This window comes from Dicentrarchus labrax, unplaced genomic scaffold (genome assembly GCF_905237075.1).
Source record: "Dicentrarchus labrax unplaced genomic scaffold, dlabrax2021, whole genome shotgun sequence".
In the NCBI taxonomy this organism is placed as follows: domain Eukaryota; kingdom Metazoa; phylum Chordata; class Actinopteri; family Moronidae; genus Dicentrarchus; species Dicentrarchus labrax.
Window position 1 is genome coordinate 26,376,959 of NW_026136701.1, and position 21,104 is coordinate 26,398,062.

General features: G+C 39.8%; 2 protein-coding genes and 2 long non-coding RNA genes across 4 annotated transcripts in view; 3 read left to right on the forward strand and 1 right to left on the reverse strand.

Moving 5' to 3' along the window:
* Positions 1–21,104, forward strand: part of LOC127370753 (uncharacterized) — a 54,173-nt gene that overhangs the window by 4,467 nt on the left and 28,602 nt on the right. The gene's annotated exons all lie outside the window — the stretch shown is intronic.
* Positions 316–13,729, reverse strand: LOC127370733 (immunoglobulin lambda-1 light chain-like). Its single transcript, XM_051413079.1, has 6 exons — positions 13,564–13,729; positions 13,156–13,471; positions 3,386–3,429; positions 1,108–1,416; positions 916–990; positions 316–466 (listed from the first exon to the last, which is right to left on the reverse strand). The coding sequence occupies exons 1-6, from the start codon at positions 13,604–13,606 to the stop codon at positions 318–320; spliced, it is 936 nt and encodes a 311-aa protein (XP_051269039.1). The 5' UTR covers positions 13,607–13,729; the 3' UTR covers positions 316–317.
* On the forward strand, positions 360–2,320 carry LOC127370762 (uncharacterized). The gene is made up of 2 exons (XR_007886276.1): positions 360–497; positions 1,296–2,320. It is a non-coding gene; the product is annotated as an uncharacterized LOC127370762 (long non-coding RNA).
* Positions 17,803–20,118, forward strand: LOC127370571 (tripartite motif-containing protein 16-like). The gene has a single exon (XM_051412745.1). It carries the CDS (start codon positions 17,817–17,819, stop codon positions 19,479–19,481), a length of 1,665 nt encoding a protein of 554 aa, XP_051268705.1. The 5' UTR covers positions 17,803–17,816; the 3' UTR covers positions 19,482–20,118.

The window sequence follows — 21,104 nt, forward strand, 5'->3', positions numbered from 1 at the left end:
GAAAATATAAACAGTAAATATCTAGCAGACAGATAATGATTCAGCTTTTCTATGATTATACGAGTCACAATTAAAAGTGGAAATAAACTAGAGCTAAACTAAACTAAACTAACACTACAGTAGCAAAGAATTTACACTAACAACCTCAAATATATATGTGTATGTGTATGTATTTATATTTTCTGGAGCACTTTATTGAACCTGTTTTTTAAAAGATAGGTTTCCCAATGAACCACAAAAAAAATTAAATCTAAATTGATATTTCTGTCTGCTAATCAAAGTGATAAATGAGATGAATTGATGATATTTGAAAACAGTCAGTCAGAATGTGTGCAGTTGGTGGACGGTCCCTTGTTTCTGAGGATCATCAGCAGAGAGAGTCCACAGCAGTACACCAGACTCTTCACTATCAGCACTGTGTACATCAGACAGAGCAGCTTCACCTGGCACTGAGACTGGAAGGACACTGACAGACAGACAGACAGACAGACAGACAGGTCAGTCTTCTCTCCACACTGTTTCAATCTGTTCAACTGTGTAAATTTCATCAGTATAACTTGGACGTTTCCAGACGGGACAACCGGCTTTACATGAAGACAGGGGTCAGCTACAGTTTGAATGAAAGCTCAAAGGCCCTTATTAAATACAACAAGTCAGGGCCCCACCAAACTTTTAAGGGTCTTAAATAAGATTTGATTTTCTGTTTGATCCAAAACAAAAACTTGGAGCTAAAAGACACTAAAAAGCTCCGTAGAGCTGCAGAGTTGGTGATGAATATCTGTGAGTTCACAACTACCAAAGACACTTTCACTTTACACAGAGTCATTAGATTAATTCTTAATATAGAAATATTCATAGAGGAGCTTTAAGATATAGTCCCCAATGTTTTGGCAGAGAGGCAGCAGGTGATCTTACAGTCAGCTTGCTGCAGAGCTGGCAGGTCTGCTGGCTCTCTCTCTGGAGGACAGGAGGCTGCTGGAGCTGGAACCTCTGGAAACAGAAAAGGAGTCAAAAAGAAATGTCAGTCCTCTGCTCCTCTGCTCTCTTTGACAGCGTCTCCACATGAAGCTGAATCACTGCTGAACACAGTCACCAAGCCTTCATTACCTTGTTCTGTTTGGGCCTCCACTGTGTCCCCCTCGTGATGGACGGAGCAGCGGTATTTATATGTGCTGTTCTCTTGCTGAGGGATCAGCAAGATGGAGGTGGTGCGTCCCGACTCTCTGAGCTCCAGCTGCTCTCCCTCAGCAGAGGTCACGTCTTCCTCAGGACCATTGTCCTTTTGTCTTTTCCAGGAGAACCGGACCAGAGGAGGAAACATGTCTGAGGCCACACACAGCAGGGAGCTCTTCCCCTCCAGGTGGGCTCTGGATGCTGCTGGGTACACGCTCACCACGGGCTTCACTATCTGCTCATCTGAAGTTTGACAGCAGCAACAAGCAGCACAGACACACATTCACACAGTCAACAGCAGCTTACAGCACTGCACTGCATTCAGTCTGATCCTGGAAACTACATGGACTCTGATCACTAAACTACTCATCAATACAGCACAAAGTTCAATTCTTCAATCTGCCTTCAAGAAAAGAAAAAGTATTTTATATATTATGGTTAATGTTATTTTTTATAGCAAAGGACAAATTGATCTTAACATCAACACAACAGCCGATGGATGATCACAATATATTAGATATATTATATATTTACCAATATTCTTCACTCTAACTGCCAGATATCTACGGATATGAGACTTTATTGATCCTTCATGGGAGAATAATTAATATAACGTCATAAAATAAAATAAATCTGGAAATGTAGAAATCTTTAAATGTAAACTCAAAGTGAACTCTGTAGCTGGTTTTTAACTAGGAATGTTTTATAGATATTATTTACCTCATTTTATTCTGTTATTTTATCAGATTTCCTTTTAAATTTCATTGTAAATGAAAAGTTTACAAGGGGTTAAAAGTTTAGTTTCTTTCTTTTTAATCAATCTTATTGATTTCATTTGTCTTTAATTATGGTTTATTAATCTATTTGATCTAGTTTTTAGTATAGCTTTAAACAATATTTTTATATCTCTAAGATTTAATTAACTGTATTTTATTTTATTTATTTTTGTCTTTGTATTTTTTGGAAAATCTGATTGAATAGTTTTTGAAATTATATGTTCAGTATCTGATACATATTTACCGCTATATACTATAAAATCTGTTTACTTTTACAAATTGGAAATTATGTTAAACATCATATAAAGTATTAAGATAGAAATGTGTGTGTATGCTATTATATATCATCATTATAGAAATATATTAATGAATGTGCATCATCCACTAAAAGACAGTACAATTGTCATTATGTACATTTTACCATTAAAATTTTAATTTTTTCCTACACAAAATTTTAAGTTAAATGCTTTTCAAACACATTTACTGATATACATTCAATAATATTTAATATATTATATTGTTTTATAAAACAAGAGATGGTTCTGAATTACTGAGATGATCAAATACTGTATATCTGTAACATTGCCAATATTGCACAATGATCACTGACATCATTAAAATATATGTTGAGGTGTATTTGTTATAATTAAATCCAACAAGGTCGACTTATTTTGTGCTTTAGGATTTGGCCTTGTTGGTGCATTAATGAGTTGCACAAGGTTTAAGGAGTCACAGAGTTCTTTAAAACAATCTGCCAGCAGATACTAAAACACGTGTTTACTTTTACACTTTTGATATTATATTAAACATCATATACTATTTATATTAAAAGTCTATCAAGATACAAATACATATTTATACATTATATATCAGTCATCTATATTCATCATATATAGAAATAGAAATATATAAATTGGTACGCATACATTCTCTTTATATCCAGTATCTGTTGGCCTTCAGCTATGAGTATATTTTCTTTAAAACATTTGTACCATCATATAAAATACAATTAGCAAAATCTTACCATTAAAAACACTTTTTTCTTATACAACACATTTAAAGACACATACTGACACATATTTAATAATATTTATTATCATATATTATCTAGTTTCATTAAAACAGGAGATGGTTCAGAATTACTGAGATGATCAAATACTGTATATCTGTAACATTGCCAATATCATACTTTTTCTATATAAATCAGTTTGATCTCATGCAGAAATAAAGAATAACTTCAGTTGTGCAGTGAGATTTAAACATCTTTTCAGGAATTATGAACCTTTTTTATGTAACAATAGCTGCATGGCTGCAAGAATTCTCTACTAATTATGAAAAAACTAACATGTAAAGCCTGAAGCAGCAGAAACTCATTAAAAACACATTTTCAACTTGTTCAGTAAAACAACTGAAGGAAAATGAAGGTTTATTCTTACCTGTTACATACAGTTTAGTTCCAGAGCCAAAGATGAGGTAGACACAGTGAGAGAGACTAATACAAAAACCTGTCTGCTGTTGAATGTCTCTTTAGACACACTAGCAGTGTCGCTCTATGGATGGTAATGTCTGTCCGTCCACTACTTTAGTCCACATGGATTGGACCTGGACCAAAGGATGGATGGATGGACAAATAAAATCTTGTACAGACATTCTTGGTCCTGGCTCCTGGAAGTTGCTCCATGTCCTCCCTGATTCATATTCTTCATATACGTTTACAGTCTACCTATACTATTCATTCTATTGTACATATTGTTGTTTTGGTCTATTCTGTACATACAACATTTATTGTATCTCATCCTGGAAGAGGGATCCCTCCTCTGTTGCTCTTCAAGGTACAAAGTAAGTTATTCTGTCAGTATACAACCAAGGTTGCACAATGAAAAGAAAGTAGCAGGTGGGCTGGTCCTGCCGTTCTGGCTGGGTGGATCGTCTCTTTAATCCAAACCCCACACTTCCTTTGCTGATGACTGCAGTCTATTTCTGTCAGAGGTAATACGTGTTTGAGCAATAAAGCTGAAAACAGATTGAACCTAAACAGAGAAGTTTGAAGGAGCTAGCCTACCGACCGCAGCATCTGAATGTGCAGCCGTTCCCAAAGCAGTAGAAATAATCAGGAGTTTTCCACCTTGATTTTTCACCTGTTAAAGGGTTTTTGTGGAGTTTCTCTTTATCTGAATGGAGGCTGTGAGGATAGAGGGTGTCGTATGCTGTACACATTGTAAAGCCCCTTGAGGCCAGTTTGTGATTTGTGATATTGGTTCATTGGGTGAAGGGATGAGTCTTAAAGTGGAGATGAAACAGTCAAATATACATACATTATAATATATAAATGATAATAATAATCTAAGTCTCTTGCTCATTAGGAACAAGAATTGTACATTATGTGGATAAGAGGAGCTTCACTGAGTGAGCCTCTGAGAGAAACTCCGGTTAGCCTGGTTGCTACATGCTAAGAGGCCTCGTCCGTTATTAGCTGTTGATGTAGCTTGTTGTGTGAAGATGCCTTTCATTGAGATACTTTTATTAAACCAATCGGAGCTACAGGAATGTTTCCTAATGTTTGAACTCACCTTGGTACTGTTTGTATCATTGTGAACAGTGTAAACTTTTCAACTTCACGCTCCCTCATTTGAATAATGTAGAGGTCCAACTCCCCCAACCTAGTAAGAGTGATGGTATGGGCTGATTTTTGTGTCAGTAGAAACTGAATCTGAATTGCTCAACTTGAATAATTGCATTAAAAAACTGAATCTGAATCATTTGAATTTATTAGTTTGAAACTGAATTTGAGCCTCACTAAAAATTCAACTTTTTATGTACTTTCAGATTCAGCTCTCTAAAGTCAAATGTCGTAATCTCAACTCAATTTCAAACCACTAGATTACAGTTTTAAGGTCACAGACGGGTCAAGGTGTTCAGGAAGAGCAATCGAGTGCAGATGCACAGAGCTCCTTTTCGATCGATCTTTACATCAAAATATCGATTCCAAGTCCACTTTTACAAGAAATATTAATACTTTTATGACACAGACTCTCTAATCAATTTTATAGAAGTAAAAAGTGAAACCTGTGGTCAATATTTGTGCCGTCTATCAGTCAGTCAGAGACAGCGGAGAAGGAAAGAAGCACAGGATGGCAGAGAGAAAGAGGAGCATCGTCTGGACACATTTCACAGCAGTAAGCTCGAATGAAGCTACCTGTGATTTGTGCTCAAAGTGTCTCAGGTATTGTGGTAATACCACAAATCTCACTAAACACCTAAAGGTGAACCATACCAAAGAGCACGACGACTTGCAGCGGAGGAGATTAGAGGAGAGGGAGAGAGAGGGAGTGCAGGGAAAAGCCCCCACACCTGCAGCCCGAATGAGGCAGACCTCTGTCTTGGAAGCCCTGCAGAGAGGCAGGCAATATCCAGGTATAGTGAAAGTACATCACAGTGCCCACCATCACAGGCATATAGACGTAGAGAAGATACATTTACATAAAATACCAGAATGTTTTTGTCAATTTTGCATTAAAACATAATATTTTATTAATTTATTTTATTTATTTGGTCAGATAAAACTGTTTCCTCCCAGCACAATATGTAGGCATTAGTTTAACTCACATTCCTGCCATCATCTTAACACAATTCAGTATCACTTAAGTTAAAACATATAAATGGGAAATGAGAGACAATGTAGAATGTGACCTTTGTTGTTGTTCAAGTTCAAATTCTGTCAAGTTATAATCTGAAGACCACTCTGTCTGGTCCAAAAAGTAAAATATTGAAGTCAGAGCAGCTGTTCTTATTTTCTCTTTTTTTGAGAGATTTTTTTTAAATGTGATTTGCACATATTTCCAGTTGACTTGTTGATTTGCACAGATTGTCTTTAATTGCTCTGATTAAAGAGAAAACAGAGTCTGATATTTGGCAGCTTGTTTAATTCTTATACAGAGGTATAAAATACATTTTTCATAATCACATTCACAAGTTTTCATTGTAAAAGTCATCATGTTCATATACACAAGTAGGACATCTAAAAGTATCGGTATCGGTATTGGTATCGGGATACTAGCCTTGGTATCACCTGGTATTGGATCGAAAGGAAAATTAGTGGTATCGCACATCCCTAGTGTGAGGCACCACTGCCAGGTGGAACACGGTCTTCTGCTTCACCGCGCCCTCTCTGGCTTATTAGCCAATCATTGTTCATGTCGAGGGGATAAAAGTAGGCCGTGCCCTTCCTCCTGACCTCTCGCTTCCTGCCTCTTTGGCCCGCCTACTCCCGGGCCGTTGCGTTCGTCGCTCGCCTCAGAGCACAGGTAGGCGCACCTTAGCGTGCTGTTTGTGTATATTCGTCAGCGTTTTGTTTAACTCGGGTAGGCCATTGCGAGCTCCGTCGGGGCTCTCAGCCACTTGTTTGGACTGTGTGTGTGTGTGTGTGTGTGTGTGAGTGTTTTAAAGGTAATCTGTAGTTGTTTATTTAATTTCTTTAATTGTGAGCCCTCTTAACTGTGCCTCTTATCTTCTCCTAGAGCTGAAGGCCGACGGTGGTGGTGGTGGTTCCCCTGGGTGGTGGTGGTGATCCTTTGTGTGTGCGTGAGCCTCGTTCAAGATTGTCTTTGTGTGCACGTCACATTTTTGCTGTGTGAGTGGGGTGCTCTCCTTCTTTTTGGACGTCACTTTCCCCTGTCGACCCCTCCTCCAGCCGGTAAGCCTCAGCCTGTACCCCCTTCCTTCCCCTGTTGGGCTCCCTTTTCCCTTTTATCTTTTTGTGCCAAACTTTGTGTTTATGTAAATAACAATAAAATGTTGTATGTGATCATTGAACTCTGTCTCCTGCCCTTCCTGAGTGAACGAACCTGAGTGTCCTTTTGTAAGAGGTGATAATTGACCTTCAGTACGGGTCCTTGGGCCCTAACCCAAGGTGCCGTTGTCAGTAACAAACAAAAAGAGAAAAGATCGTCTGATAACTTAGTAATCATCCCACCCTCGTTTCGCCACACTGATAAATAATGATACATGCATCCCATGTTTACCAAACCTTTGTTTGTTCTGCCCTTCTCCCCACTGTCCTCCTTGACTTTTGATTCCCCCAATGTTTGGCCCACATGATGAAATATAAGAATCTGCCAATCCACTGTATTTATTAGAAACAATATCACTGCTGTGGATTGTGTTTTTTAAATTACATACTTACAGGCCCTTTTCACAGTGACGTTAGACAACTTCCGTGTTGGAGCGAAGCAGGGTATCGCTGCATCCGGTTTGAGCCCTTTCAACTGAAGATGCGGGAACACAGGACAGCGCTCAACAAAATTCAGTGTATTTAATAGAGGTAAGATTGACACTAATATTTTACTTGTCGTAGTATATGTCATCTTCATTCCTCGGTATCGTTAGCGATGGTTGCAGTTATGTAGCTGCCTTGAGGTGCAAAATAACGTCAAGATGCATGCTAACCGGCAGGCTAACAAGCATAGATCTATGGCTAACAAGCAGCAACTTCAGCTATAGAGTGAATATGATAACGCGATGCTGTCCACCTATTAGAAATCTGACGTCGATGTAATTCATCTTTTTCCCCTCTCCCTGTTTTCCTTGTGTCCATCTCTGGACAGCATAATATGGCACACTGCTACTGCAGTGTCGCAGGCTGTTCCAACAATAAGAAGAATTTCCCGCATCTTAGTTTCCATGACTTCCCAGCTGATGCTGGGCTTCGTGCCTGTTGGGTGAGGGCAATAAGGAAAGATGAGGGGCCAACTTTTACAATCCTTTGTGGTAGCACTTATATCTGCAGTCAGCACTTCACATCAGAAGAGAAATGTTTCTGCCAGTGGGCGAAGCAAGCTGAAGAAAGGAACAGTGCAATCTAGATTCCTGTGGATTGACTGGGGCAAAGGTAAGAGGGCTGTGTTAAAGTGGAATTACTGTTTTTTTTTACAATCTGGACCTTGTTTCTAGCATAAAATACGATCATTTACTCACCCAGATAACTTTGGTGTCATTACAAGTCGTTCCGATGAGAACATCTAGTCACCCACTGACTGTCCATGCAGATGTATGTGTGTGACTCCATTCATGAATGCTTATTAAATCTCAAGAAAGACAGATGACGTATGAAGACTTCTTTTAAATTCTTCATTGAATAGACAGAAATTATTTTTGCCAACACAAATCAACATATTTGTTATTGTAGGAAGAGGCTCACAAGCTCGGGAGTCACCATATCAGCGTGCAAGAAAACGCCTTGCAGAGGCAGATGACACTGAGATGCCTGTCCCAGAGAGTAGCACAGAGGATGTACCCCATCCGGATCCAGTGCTAACAGACCATGACTACACCTGCCATCCCTCTCCTGGTCAGTATTTAAAAACTTGAGCCCATTCCTTCTTCCTTACAGAAAACTGAGATATGTGTAAATCATATCATTATCTTCATGCTATCAACCTAAATGGCACAAGGCCATGCAATATCTGACAATTTATGGCAATAGACGCATTACCTGGTAACTCTCAATATTGTGTTTCTTCACCTCATAAAAGTTAAGAGTTTCTGTTAAGCTCATTGATATCATCCAGTTATGAGTACAAACTGAAAACAGATAAGTGAACCAAATAAGGTGTATGCTCTTTTGTCCTCTAAAGGTGAAATGGACAGTGCTGCTAGGATGATTCAGCAGTTGAAGGTGCAAGTGGTTACACTGGAACAGTAAATCCGGCAGCTGACACTGAAGAATCAGCAGCCACTGATTTCTAGGTTCTGTGTCACTGATGAGGACTACCGTTACTACACGAGATTCAGCTCCAAGAAGGTCTTCGCTGTGTTTTGGGAGTCTGTTTACCCCTCTGCATCGAGGCTTGTCTATTGGTCTAAAGCAAAGCGAGCAGCGGAAGTGATGCCTAGCCCACAGCGAAAGCTTGAACTGATAGATGAACTGTTCATGTTACTCTGTTGCGTAGCAGCTGGGCTTCAGGAGAAGACCATGTCATCTCTCTTTGAGGTCAGTGTGTCGTCTGTTAATCGCATCATTCTAACGTGGACAAGCTACCTCTACCAGGTTCTGGGATCACTACCATCATGGATGACAAGAGAGCAAGTGCAGGCCACAATGCCTGACAAATTCAGGCTCTACTGTCCTCAGCTCAGAGTCATCATAGACTGCACTGAGATCCGCTTTGAAACAGCATGACATTCTCAAGCTACAAAACTCACACCACCTTCAAGGGTCTGATTGGTGATGGCCATGTGGTGTTATCACATTTGTTTCTACACTGTACACTGGCTCTGTTTCAGACATTGAAATAACAAAGAGATCACACCTTCTACAGCTACTCCAGCCAGGGGATGAGGTAATGGCGGACAAGGGCTTCCTGATTGAGAAGATGCTGTCAGAGGTGGGGTCAAAACTCATCATCCCTCCATTAAAAAAGTCCACCCAGCTCAGTAAGGAAGACACTCAGAAGACCCAGGCTATTGCTCGACTGAGGATCCTAGTGGAAAGGGCCATACCCAGGGTCAAGGAATACCACATTTGGGATGGGCTTGTTCCACTCTCTATGGTAGGATCTGTCAATCAGCTCTGGGCCATCTGTGGCCTGATGTCTAACTACCAGGGACCTCTTGATATCAAAGGGGACAAACCAGTCTAAGGCTTCCTATTTTGGACCTTACTGCAAGTGACTGTACAGCTGTGGCCCTGTGTACTGTAAATGGTTGCATGTAAATGTTAAGTGAACTGATTGTTTTAAAATGAAATGCTGTTTTGAAAATAAAATACTGTTTGTACGAAAAAATGAAATGCTGTTTGGCTTAAATTCTAGGTGGGGTGAGGATGACAACAATAAAGTAGCTCATGACGCATGCATGCATGCATGAACACATCCACATCCACACACGTCCACATCCACATACATACCTACATGCACACAGAGCACACAGAGTCATTTTTAAGTTTTACTACATAAGAAGACATCCATGTAGATGTTGAAGTAGAACTCATCCAGCTTTTGGCGCATGGACAGGATAAGCTCCTCATCTCTAAAGATTCGTTCTACAGTGAAGTCAGTGTGCGTATCAGTAACAAAATCACACCACTGAAGGCCACTTATGGCCAGATGTCCCTGCACCTGGTAATAGTATTTGTGTGTCTTGCGTAAGTAGGCTTTGCCTTGAACTGTGGTCAGGTGTTTCACTTGTTGAACACTTTCCACGTTGCAGGTCTTGACCTCTGCCAGGCCAAATGGTGGTTCTTCGCACGGGTTGAAGACTTTGGCATCAGGGCTAACCCCAAGGTGAGGTGCGTCTGGGTGTATTATTACACCAGAAGGTGTCACAGAGACATCACAGAAATCTGAATACTGCCGCAGTATCTCCGCCTCCAGGTCCAAACCTCGTTTCCTGGCAGCAGTCTGAGGAGTTCCCCTCAGGATGCAAGAAGCCAAGGCTTTGGCAGAAGACTCCCCACGGACATGGCATATCTCACGGAATCGGCTGGCTGTGAGTCGGGGTTTGCGTACCAGGGTCCATAACTGGCATTCTGACTGCTGTCTGGTTTCAGTTTCAATAGCAGCTGAGATCTCCCGTGTTACCTTTAAAAAAAAGAAGAAAAAATTAATGCACATCACATTAATCGTGAATATTGACAGATAACACTCTTTATATGAAAACCCTCGTAAAATAAAGGTTAAATAAATCAATAAAAACCTTCAGGCTCTCCAGGTGGCATTGTTGCTTGTAATTGAGCTCATAATTTCCTGGGAATTTAAAACTGTAGCCATCAACAGGTAACTGCGGAAACGCAGGGGCATCAGGGTGTCTAATACAGTCTTTTCTTATTTCAGGAGGGCACTGGTAAGAAAGGACAGAGCCAAATGGCACAGGGCCAAATTTAGAGTCGACCAAATTAAGGTTCTTGAGCCCATGCAGCAGTTTGCATAACCCTGGTTGTGGATGAATGTCTTTGAGAATTGACATGGCCACTTCAATGATAATCCAGAAATACAATAATACACTGATTATTAGTGCGCATGTAAACACTCGTCAACAGTGTCTTTCTCAGTCTTTGCTGTCCTCAACTAACCTAGGCCTTAACAGTTACGTGTGCAGCTGTTTTATTGATTGTGGCTCCTAAAATACTGACATGAGACTGAGAAACACACTACACCCACAGTGGAACTTCGTGGGATACTGCAAAGTCTGCAACCGCAGCATAACACAACAAAAGAGCCCTAAAACTGAGCCCTAAAATCCTATTCAAAAAAGCTGGAGATAATGAGGCTCCTCGTTTTCTTCATTGACCTGTGACAGCGTGCTCTCACTGTGACCGAGTGGTCAACAGCGTCTGACACTGTTCCAAAACAATGTTAGGTGAGAGAAGGCTCGGCATTGCACATGAAGGCTAAACAATATTAAACTATATTCAAGGCACGACTCAATAACAGCTGTTAATAATATTTATAAAGCTACCATAGCAACTTCATCGAGAAACAGACAACTAATAGATGATCAAAACGCCTGTAGCCTACGTTAAGTTATCATTACCCTAGCATCTCCGCTAACGACAAAACACTTACCTTGATAATAAAACAGGTACTGTTCTATAGAACTTGTAACCCTTGTCGAGTTTAGAGGCTGGAGTCTTTGAGAATTTTTCTGCCAGTCTGTGTACGTCTCCTAAACGAAATTTTGGGAGCTTGAGGAGTGACTGTGTGAAATCCATTTTGGAAACACCGCTCAGTGAGATAGCGGAAGCAAAGACGGAAATCAGGATACGCTGCTTCGCTCCAGAACGGAGGTTGTGTGACGTCATGTGAAAAGGGCCTATTCCACTGTAAGTTGTGTCTAAGCAGAGAGACGAGCAGACACTGTGTGTCCCCAGCATAACCGCCCGAAGTACTAAGAGACTTGAACTGAGATTCTCTCTCAAAATGATAAACAGCAGACAATGCTCTAAACAACTCAAAGTGTTTCTGTGCCAATGTTACATGTTACACAAAGTGATAAACATTTCCATATGCTACTGGAATTATCAGGAAAAGATATTAGTAAAGGAAACTTAAGCTTAAGTGTAGATTTAGTTTAGTTTAGTTGATTAAGTTCATTTAATTGCCAATATATATGGTGGTGTAGTTTAATTTATTTTATCACTTGTTTACAGTTTTTATTTTGTACATAGTTAAATTTTATACTTTGTGTGGGCTATTTATATTTTTTGTATTATTTATTTCTAATTTATTATTTTCTTGTTAACTGTTTTGATTGAGCAACTTGTTTCTCTAAAAATAAAAAAAAATGTCAAAGACAGAGCTATTCAGTTTCCTGTGTGAGTATATGTATGTATATAACTGGCAGTGGAATTTATTGCGATGAAAGGGGGGGGGGGGGGCACCTAAAATCTTGCCTAGGGCGCCAAATTGGTTAGGGCCGGGCCTGGTGACACCCTGGTGACACCCATCCAGTGAATCTGTTCATTCTTTGTGTTTATTCAGATATTAAGCTACACTTTGGCGCCGCTTTGAGTAAGAAGCACTCGTGTTTTCTTCTGAAATATTGGCTGTAATTTTGGCGAGCTTGCTGTGTAGCGGTGGAGCATTGATTCTGTGGAAATAGTGCAGGATGAAGCTTTAGCTTTCTGTTGAGCAAATATTTCATTTGATCATTTCTTTTTGAACACAGAGTCCCAGGGGGGTGTAGAGAGATTCCTGCAGGCGCAACCCGGTCTCACTCCCAAGTGGTCAAATCCTGCAGCTCGGTCAGTGGCCCTCCGCTTCAAAATGTGACGCTGTAGGTATCCAGCAGCAGAACAAAGAGGAGGATCTGAATCTTTATCTCAAACATCTTCTTTGGAATTTGTTCTTCTATTATACAAAATGACTTTTACTTTTCATCTGTTTCTGTTTAGTTTGTACTTTTATTGTTTTCTCTTGATTTGATTTCATCATTGTGCTTCTGTTTGTATCCTTTCTCCTCACTGTGTGGAACAACAATAAACCTGCTGAAATATCTGATCAAAATATCAATCAATAGAATATGAAATCAATCCTGACAGCAGGAAAGAAAATCAGTCCCTCAGTTCAGTATGTTTGTGACTCTGGCTGAGATGGAGGTGAAATATGTGAACCTGGGCTGTGGTTTACTGCTCTCTTCCTGTCACACACACTGTTTGACATCTGTTGGTTTTTGTTCAGGCTGCAGGGATCATTTCTCACTGTGGGGAACAGACTTATAACAGGAGCAGTAGTAGGTGGCTGAATGACTGAGTTTAACTGTCTGGATCTGCAACTCCCAGCCGTTCTCTTTATTCACAGCTGAGAAATCATCTTCCTGAGGATGATTGTAACTTTTATCTATGTTACCACTACTCCTACCAATATCAAGAATCACTCTGAATGTTTCTGTGTCTTTCTTCTGGTACCAGAATACATAAGAACCGTCACACTGGTCAGTTCCTCCACAGCTGAAGGAGACGGTTTGACCAACTCTCCTGGTCAATGTTAAATGATCCTGACTCAGCTCTGCTGCCATGGCAACCAGCGCTGTAGAGAAACAGACAGATAGATGAAGGTTAGTGTGACAGTGTTTGTTAAAGGTTGACTTTGTTGGCTCCTGATTGGCTGGAAACACTCACCTGAACACAGACAGCACAGAGCAGCAGCTGGGAGGAAAAGCATTTTGTGCAGTGGTGTTTCCTCTGGTGAACCTGGGGAGAAGTGGCGCTCTGATGCAGCTGAGGCCAAACAAGGACGAGCTGTGAGATCAGACGAGGGCCACGTGGTTTCTAACAGGTCCTCAGACCTCCCATCAGCCCCTGCGGCCGACAGATAAGGCTGCCGCTGCTGATTGACAGCTCGGCTGAAGCTGCTGTGTGCTTTTCATTTCTTATTGACACTATTTCTCTTTGTTTTATTCTCATTATTTGGAGCTTTTTTCTGGATGATTCTTTTTTCCCAGACTTCTCTGTTTCTCTGAACTGATTCAGTGAGAAGTTTCTTCGTCTTGATTTGAATCTGACAGCAGATGAAAAATCTGGGTGACGATGATGCAGAAATAGAAAAAAGCATTCCTGTTGGCACAAACACATTCAGGTTGGTGGTGAATTTAGTAACACAGACTGTTATCTGTTGTTTAACAGCTGGGATGAAAATACAAAACTACAAATCCACAAAACTCCTCAACTGTGATTTGAAGCCTTAAACGTCCCCTTACATTTCTGTCATTTCATTTCATCATTTCATTTCTAGGACACATAAAACCTTTTCCACACACAGTATCACATCTTTATTGTGGATTCTGTTTGTAGTGCCCCTAATGCTAACCCAAAGGAAGTAGTAGTAGGGCAACTAACATCTAGCTAGGTCCGAGGTGTGGTGCCTTTAATAGCTCAGGACGAGTTAGTATGGGGATCGAACAGTTGACAGTATTTATTGCCTCACCCAACAATATCAACAGCAATTTAGATGGAATGAAAATAAAATCTAAACTAAAATAGAGCTCTCTCAGTTGTATAGTAAAATAAAAGAAATAGTCCTTTAAGGAGTCTGATATTGAGTTCAGAGTTCAGGGTTCAGTTCCTGATCCTTGTACGTGTGTGCACTGAGTCTGCTACTACCCGGGTAGAGTTAATAGTGTGTACGCAGTCTTATCTGTTCCTGAATGGGTAAAGTTGTCTGTGTCTGGTCGTGCGGCGGTCCTCACTGCGTCCCCGACCCTCCACAGTCACTCTGGGCTCGCCATCATTGGATCCTCTAGATTCTTTCTGGTAGCTCAATAAACCAACCTGCACAAGTAGTGCGAGTATTAAGTTACTCTGTTCTGTTCTTATTTCTAACATGAGACCTCATTAACTTATTTTCTTAGTGCATCAATAACCAGTGACTAGAACATACTTTGTTGACAATGGAATGAATTACCACATGTAATAGCAACTGGTACTTTAAGCACCAACAAATCTTAATCATGAATTTCTATAAACCTCAACAATTGGCTCATGCGCGTAAAGCTGCATGCTGCCTGTTACTCCAGCCTTTGAGTCTGCTTTTTTAACTTCTTAACTTTTATTCTCTTTTTGTTCATTCTTATTTTTTCACTGTAACTCTATGAAGTCCTGCCCTCTCTAACGAGGTTGTTTGAGAGAGTTTTTGTGTTTTAATAACGCTTCCACCGGGACACGCTGCCGTTGTTTACTCCAGAGAACAGCTGAACGCACTTATGCCTGCGACCACTTTACACTTGCCATTTTTGCATATTTGAAAGTGGGACTTTAAATTATACTATATATATATATATATATATATATATATATATATATTCTGATTCTGAATTGGTATTTTAACATCTACAAATTAATTATTTACCATCACTTTCTATATGTGACATTGTTTTTAACTGTTTCCAGACATCATTTTTATATTTTAGACTTTAAATATGAAATTTAATTGGATCACTACTAATGTATTTATCATGTACATTTTAATAAGCAAAAGCAGCTCAAACACAGTGTAGTTGGGTTACAACTTATTAAAATGTATAACCAATTTAAAGCTGAATGATTTTAATATGAACACAATAAGTGCAATGCACCTTTAATATTTTTACTTACTTTTATTTTTACTTCACTTTATTTGCTAGTGATTAACATTACACCTTTTTTAAGAACAGTGATACAATATTCATTAAGACTAACATTTAGCCTTAGGTTAACCATTACCCAATTTTATAATTATTTTAAATTATGTTATATAAATCATCTTTACTATGTTCATATATTATTTTCCAGTGAATCCCTCACTTTCAACCTGTAGTTATCAGCTCATACTACAGTTTATATGACAGTACTTCTATCTGTTCTGTGCTGCTGTGAAGAATAAAACCTTCACTCTGCTGCCCTCTAGTGTCTGCAACAACACACTGCTTCAAACTGTACTGCTACTGTCACTACTACTACAACTGTTTCTACTATTAGTGCCTTCTGATGTTGTTGAATTCATCTCTAGTATTTTGTTTCTATTTTAGATGTTATTGTTCAATCACACAGTCATTGAGAGTTACTGTTGCTTGATCAAACTGGTGTTTATGTAGAGCAGGGCCAATGAGCAGCATCTCAGTTTTATCAGAATTTAGGAGCAGGAAATGATGTGACATGTATTTTAACACAGCAGGCAGCAGTCCTCTAATTTAATAAAAAAGAGGTAAAATGGTGCCCCGTGTGAGGCACAGTACTGGAGGCAATTATTCCTAATTGTGCAACATTAATATTTCAGCATATATTTTTGGCCAATATGCAAATTTTCGATTTCAGTCTAAAAATGTCCCAAAGTCTGTACATTCAGTACCACTAGTCTTCCACCGCAGTAGACATCCAGCTATACTTGCAAACAAGTACTTTATGGTGAAATAATTAGAGAATATTGATTTTAAGCCCTCATAGAGTTACCATAAGAGTTTGCTATTGCTGCTAGCTATTCCTAGCTAAACCTACACTGTAGTGTAGTAACAATTGGGTTCAGACATACTCAATGCAAACTAATTACATTTTCTCAGTTTGCTGTAAATTAGTAAATCATTAGTAAAGCAGTAGAGCCTGAAATAGAGCGGGTCGTCCACGAATTGGAAGGTTGTTGGTTCGATGCCTGGCTCCTCCGTTGCATGTCAAAGTGTCCTTGAGCAAGATACTGAATGAGTTAGTTTCTGTTCGATGGGCTTTGACATCACTGTGTGAATGTGTGTGAAAAGGGCCGAATGTGGCTGTAGTGGAAAAAGTGCTTTGAGTGGTCAGAAGACTAGAAAGGCGCTACACAAGTACAGTCCATTAACCTATTAGTATTTACCAGCCCTTTAGCAGCTATTTCACCTATGGACGATACACTCTAGCTCTCAGGATCACACATTGGGTTCACTCCTGAGAACAAAGCATCAGTGTTAAATGTGAAAACTGATTCACAACACAAGAGGGCGCCTTCATCCTGCTAACCAGGGATGTAGTGGAGGTTAAAGCACCTCAACTCACTCTGTCTACAGTTTTAGTTAAGAACATGTTTTCAGGCTGATAGAAACCTTTATAGTAAAAGTGCATTGTGTCATACATCATGGTAAATGGTGTCAGACCACTAACAGTATAGATACAATCTCTGTGTGACTATAAAGTGTCCATCAGTCATAGTTTCCGACATATTTCAACCTACTGACAGTTTCTACAGGGGATCCAGTGAAGGTCAAAGGTTGAAATCTATCAGGAGTGTCTTTGTGTTGCTGGATAAGAGAAGTTCTGTGGTTTCACTAATATTTACCACCACTGCTGCAGAGGAACTACATGATTAAAATGTGACCTTTTATAGAGTCCCCCTCACAGAGAAGAACAACTATTGTCGTATCTTCAGCACGCTGTGGGAAGTTTAAGTGTGAGTGTTGGATTTAAATTCATTGATTTATGAAGAAAACAACAAAGGTGATAAAATGGCTCTTTGTGATACACCTGTGTTTGACACCTTTCCAGACAGCTTTGGGTTGCCTCGTGAATTAAAAAAGCAAAAGTTATTGCCCTACTTAGTTACTTTAGTTTGGCCTACATTATTTCAATTTCAAATTAGTGAGATAGCGATAATATATCAATTTAAGAATGCTATGACAGTTTAGTTTGATAACTATCTATTTTCAGTCAACTGTTTTTAACCAGCATAAGAATTTGAGGAAGAAATATGAAGCCATTACGAAAGCCTGAGAAAAGTGTTTTACATTTAAAAACGTCTTCTCCTATTCCTGATTTCTACCACAGCAAGCTCAACTCTGACCATATATAGTATTTCCTTGTTACCTCCCTTCAAACTAGTTTCAATTCTGAGGAAGTGAAACTCACACAGACAGTCGTTGTCACTGAGAGGTGAAATGGCACAGAAAGGAGTTCAGCTTGACCGGGAAACCTTCTCTTGTTCGATCTGTCTGGATCTACTGAAGGATCCGGTGACTATTCCCTGTGGACACAGCTACTGCATGAACTGTATTAAAACCCACTGGGATAAAGAGGATGAAAGGAGAATCCACAGCTGCCCTCAGTGTAGGCAGACCTTCACACCGAGGCCTGTCCTGGTGAAAAACACCATGTTAGCAGATTTAGTGGAGGAACTGAAGAAGACAGAGCTCCATTCTGCTCCTGCTGATCTCTGCTATGCTGGACCTGAAGATGTGGCCTGTGATTTCTGCACTGGGAGAAAACTGAAAGCCATAAAGTCCTGTCTGGTCTGTTTGTCCTCTTATTGTGAGAAACACCTCCAGCCTCATTATGAATTATTTAAAAAACACAAGCTGGTGGACCCCTCCAAGAAGCTCCAGGAGAACATCTGCTCTCGTCATGACGAGGTGATGAAGATGTTCTGCCGTACTGATCAGCAGTGTATCTGTTATCTCTGTTTCATGGAAGAGCATAAAGGCCACGACACAGTCTCAGCTGCAGCAGAAAGGACTGAGAGGCAGAGAGAGCTCGAGGTGAGTCGACAAAACATCCAGCAGAGAATCCAGGACAGAGAGAAAGATGTGAAGGTGCTTCAATGGGAGGTGGAGGCTATCAATCACTCTGCTGATAAAGTGGTGAAGGACAGTAAGAAGATGTTCACTCAGCTGATCCGTCTCATGGAGAAAAGAAGCTCTGATGTGAAGCAGCAGGTCAGATCCCAGCAGGAAACTGAAGTGAGTCAAGTCAAAGAGCTTCAGGAGAAGCTGGAGCAGGAGATCACTGAGCTGAAGAGGAAAGACGCTGAGATGAAGAAGCTGTCACACACAGAGGACCACACCCAGTTTCTACACAACTACCCCTCACTGTCAGCACTCAGTGAATCTACATCCAGCATCAATATCTGTCCTCTGAGGTACTTTGAGGATGTGACAGCGGCTGTGTCAGAGCTCAGAGATAAACTACAGGACGTTCTGAGGGACAAATGGACAAACGTCTCACTGACAGTGACTGAAGTGGATGTTTTACTGCCACAACCAGAGCCCAAGACCAGAGATGGATTCCTAATATATTCACGTGAACTCACACTGGATCCAAACACAACAAACACACAGCTGTTATTATCAGAGGGGAACAGAAAAGCAACAGTAATGAGCCAAAAACAGTCTTATCCTAGTCATCCAGACAGATTCACTACTTGTTATCAGGTCCTGAGTAGAGAGAGTCTGACTGGACGTTGTTACTGGGAGGTGGAGTGGAGAGGGATAGGAGTTCATGTAGCAGTCACATACAAGAATATCAGCAGAACAGGGAGCTTGAATAAATGTATCTTTGGACTCAATGACAAATCTTGGGCATTATATTGTGACAATAACAGTTACATATTTTGGTTTAACAATGTCAAAACTCCTTTCTCAGGTCCTCTGTCCTCCAGAGTTGGAGTGTATCTGGATCACAGTGCAGGTATTCTGTCCTTCTACAGCGTCTCTGAAACCATGACTCTCCTCCACAGAGTCCAGACCACATTCACTCTGCCTCTTCATGCTGGACTTCGGTTTTATTGTGTTGATGGAGACACTGCTGAGTTCTGTAAACTTAAATAGACAGAAGTCATTTAAGGGACAGTGGATTGAATTCTTGAACTTAATTTTTCTTTATGTTTGTGGCTGGGAGCTGATTGTTGTGGCATTTAATTACTGCACAGAGATCACCTGTAAATCAAACATTATCGGTGGCTTCTCATTTTCACAACATGAAACTATAAAACTGACATTTTTTAAACTATTGTGTAGTCTATGTTACCCTGTATCATTAAGAGTAAGAACAGCTTTCAGTGTTTAGATGCTGTGACCCTTACTGCTGTTTAGTAATATTTAATAATTAGTTGTGTACAAAGTCTGTAAGTATGAACACAGTATGTAAGATAATAGTATTGTCAGTAAGTGTTTCATTATTATTTGGAAAAAGTGTCAAGAAGATTTGAATATGTTCATTCTCAAAGCTACAGATAAATTGGCTAAAGCAACATATTGACCACTGTTAGTTTACCACAGATAAATTGGTATCATGTATATGTCACTGATAGTAGAACAATGCCACAGAGTTGTTATATATCCTTGTGTAGTGGTGTTTGTTTATGTGTAACTTTTATTTGTAACGCCAAATCACACACTGTAAAACAGCACGTTAATATAAAAAGTAGATTTAATCCTCCAAAAAATGTGGAGTCACTCAACCCTATGTATTAAACCTAACTCAAAAACTCATTGTTGTAATAACTCAGTTATTTTTTAAAAGTTGATGTTAAATAATTAATTCTTACAATGTAGAACTTGATAAGTTAGCTCAACTCTTTTTGAGGAAACCATGGCAACAAAGAAACAAGGAAATACTGTATATGGACAGAGTTGAGCTCGCTGTGTTTGAAAGCAGGAAGATGGAGGAGGAGTTATCAAGCGTTGATTCAGTCCAGAGAGAGGAGCAGCGCTGTGAATCTGAACTTTTCTTCCTCATTTACAATGAAGCTTCAGTTAAAACATCCTCCTTGTAAAAGCTGAGTCACATACTGATTGATTGAATGCCCATCCTGAAGAGATCAGGCCATCATCTAAACCAGCTGCTATGACAGAACTTACGGTCACTGAACCTCCTTTGAAGTTGATGTTCAGAAAAGCTGTGCCAATATTATAGGTTTTACAGTAATAGATCCCTCGTGGATGCTGTGAAAATGTAAACAATGCTTAGTTTGTGAGAGATGTTACATTAGATTTTCTTGAACGGCGTTGGTTCTCTTGCTTTGAAGCGATCCAGGTGAAGTTTAGTGCCGGTAGAGTTGTGATGACCTGAGACGAGGCCCTGTTCTTCCTGACTGAACTTACGCTGAGCTTCATTTTTAGTACCACAGTTACCATGAATATCTTAATATATTCCAAAATATCTAATGTATCATTTTAACTAAATAACAACATTACATTTGAATTATATTTTTTAACAAAGCTATCACATGACATTTAAACGATGAAATGTATTTTTAACTTCTTAACTTATTCACTCAAAATGAGTTTCTGTCAGACGTCAAGCTTCTTTCCTCCATGAGACGAACTCAGACTAGTCTCCAAGGTCCTCCGACTACAAGTGGGTCCTGTTTTTTTAGTATGAAAAGAGAGAGAGTATGTTTGAAAGCTGTTATAGCAGATTCTGTGCAGACTTGACTGCTTTGTCCCAGA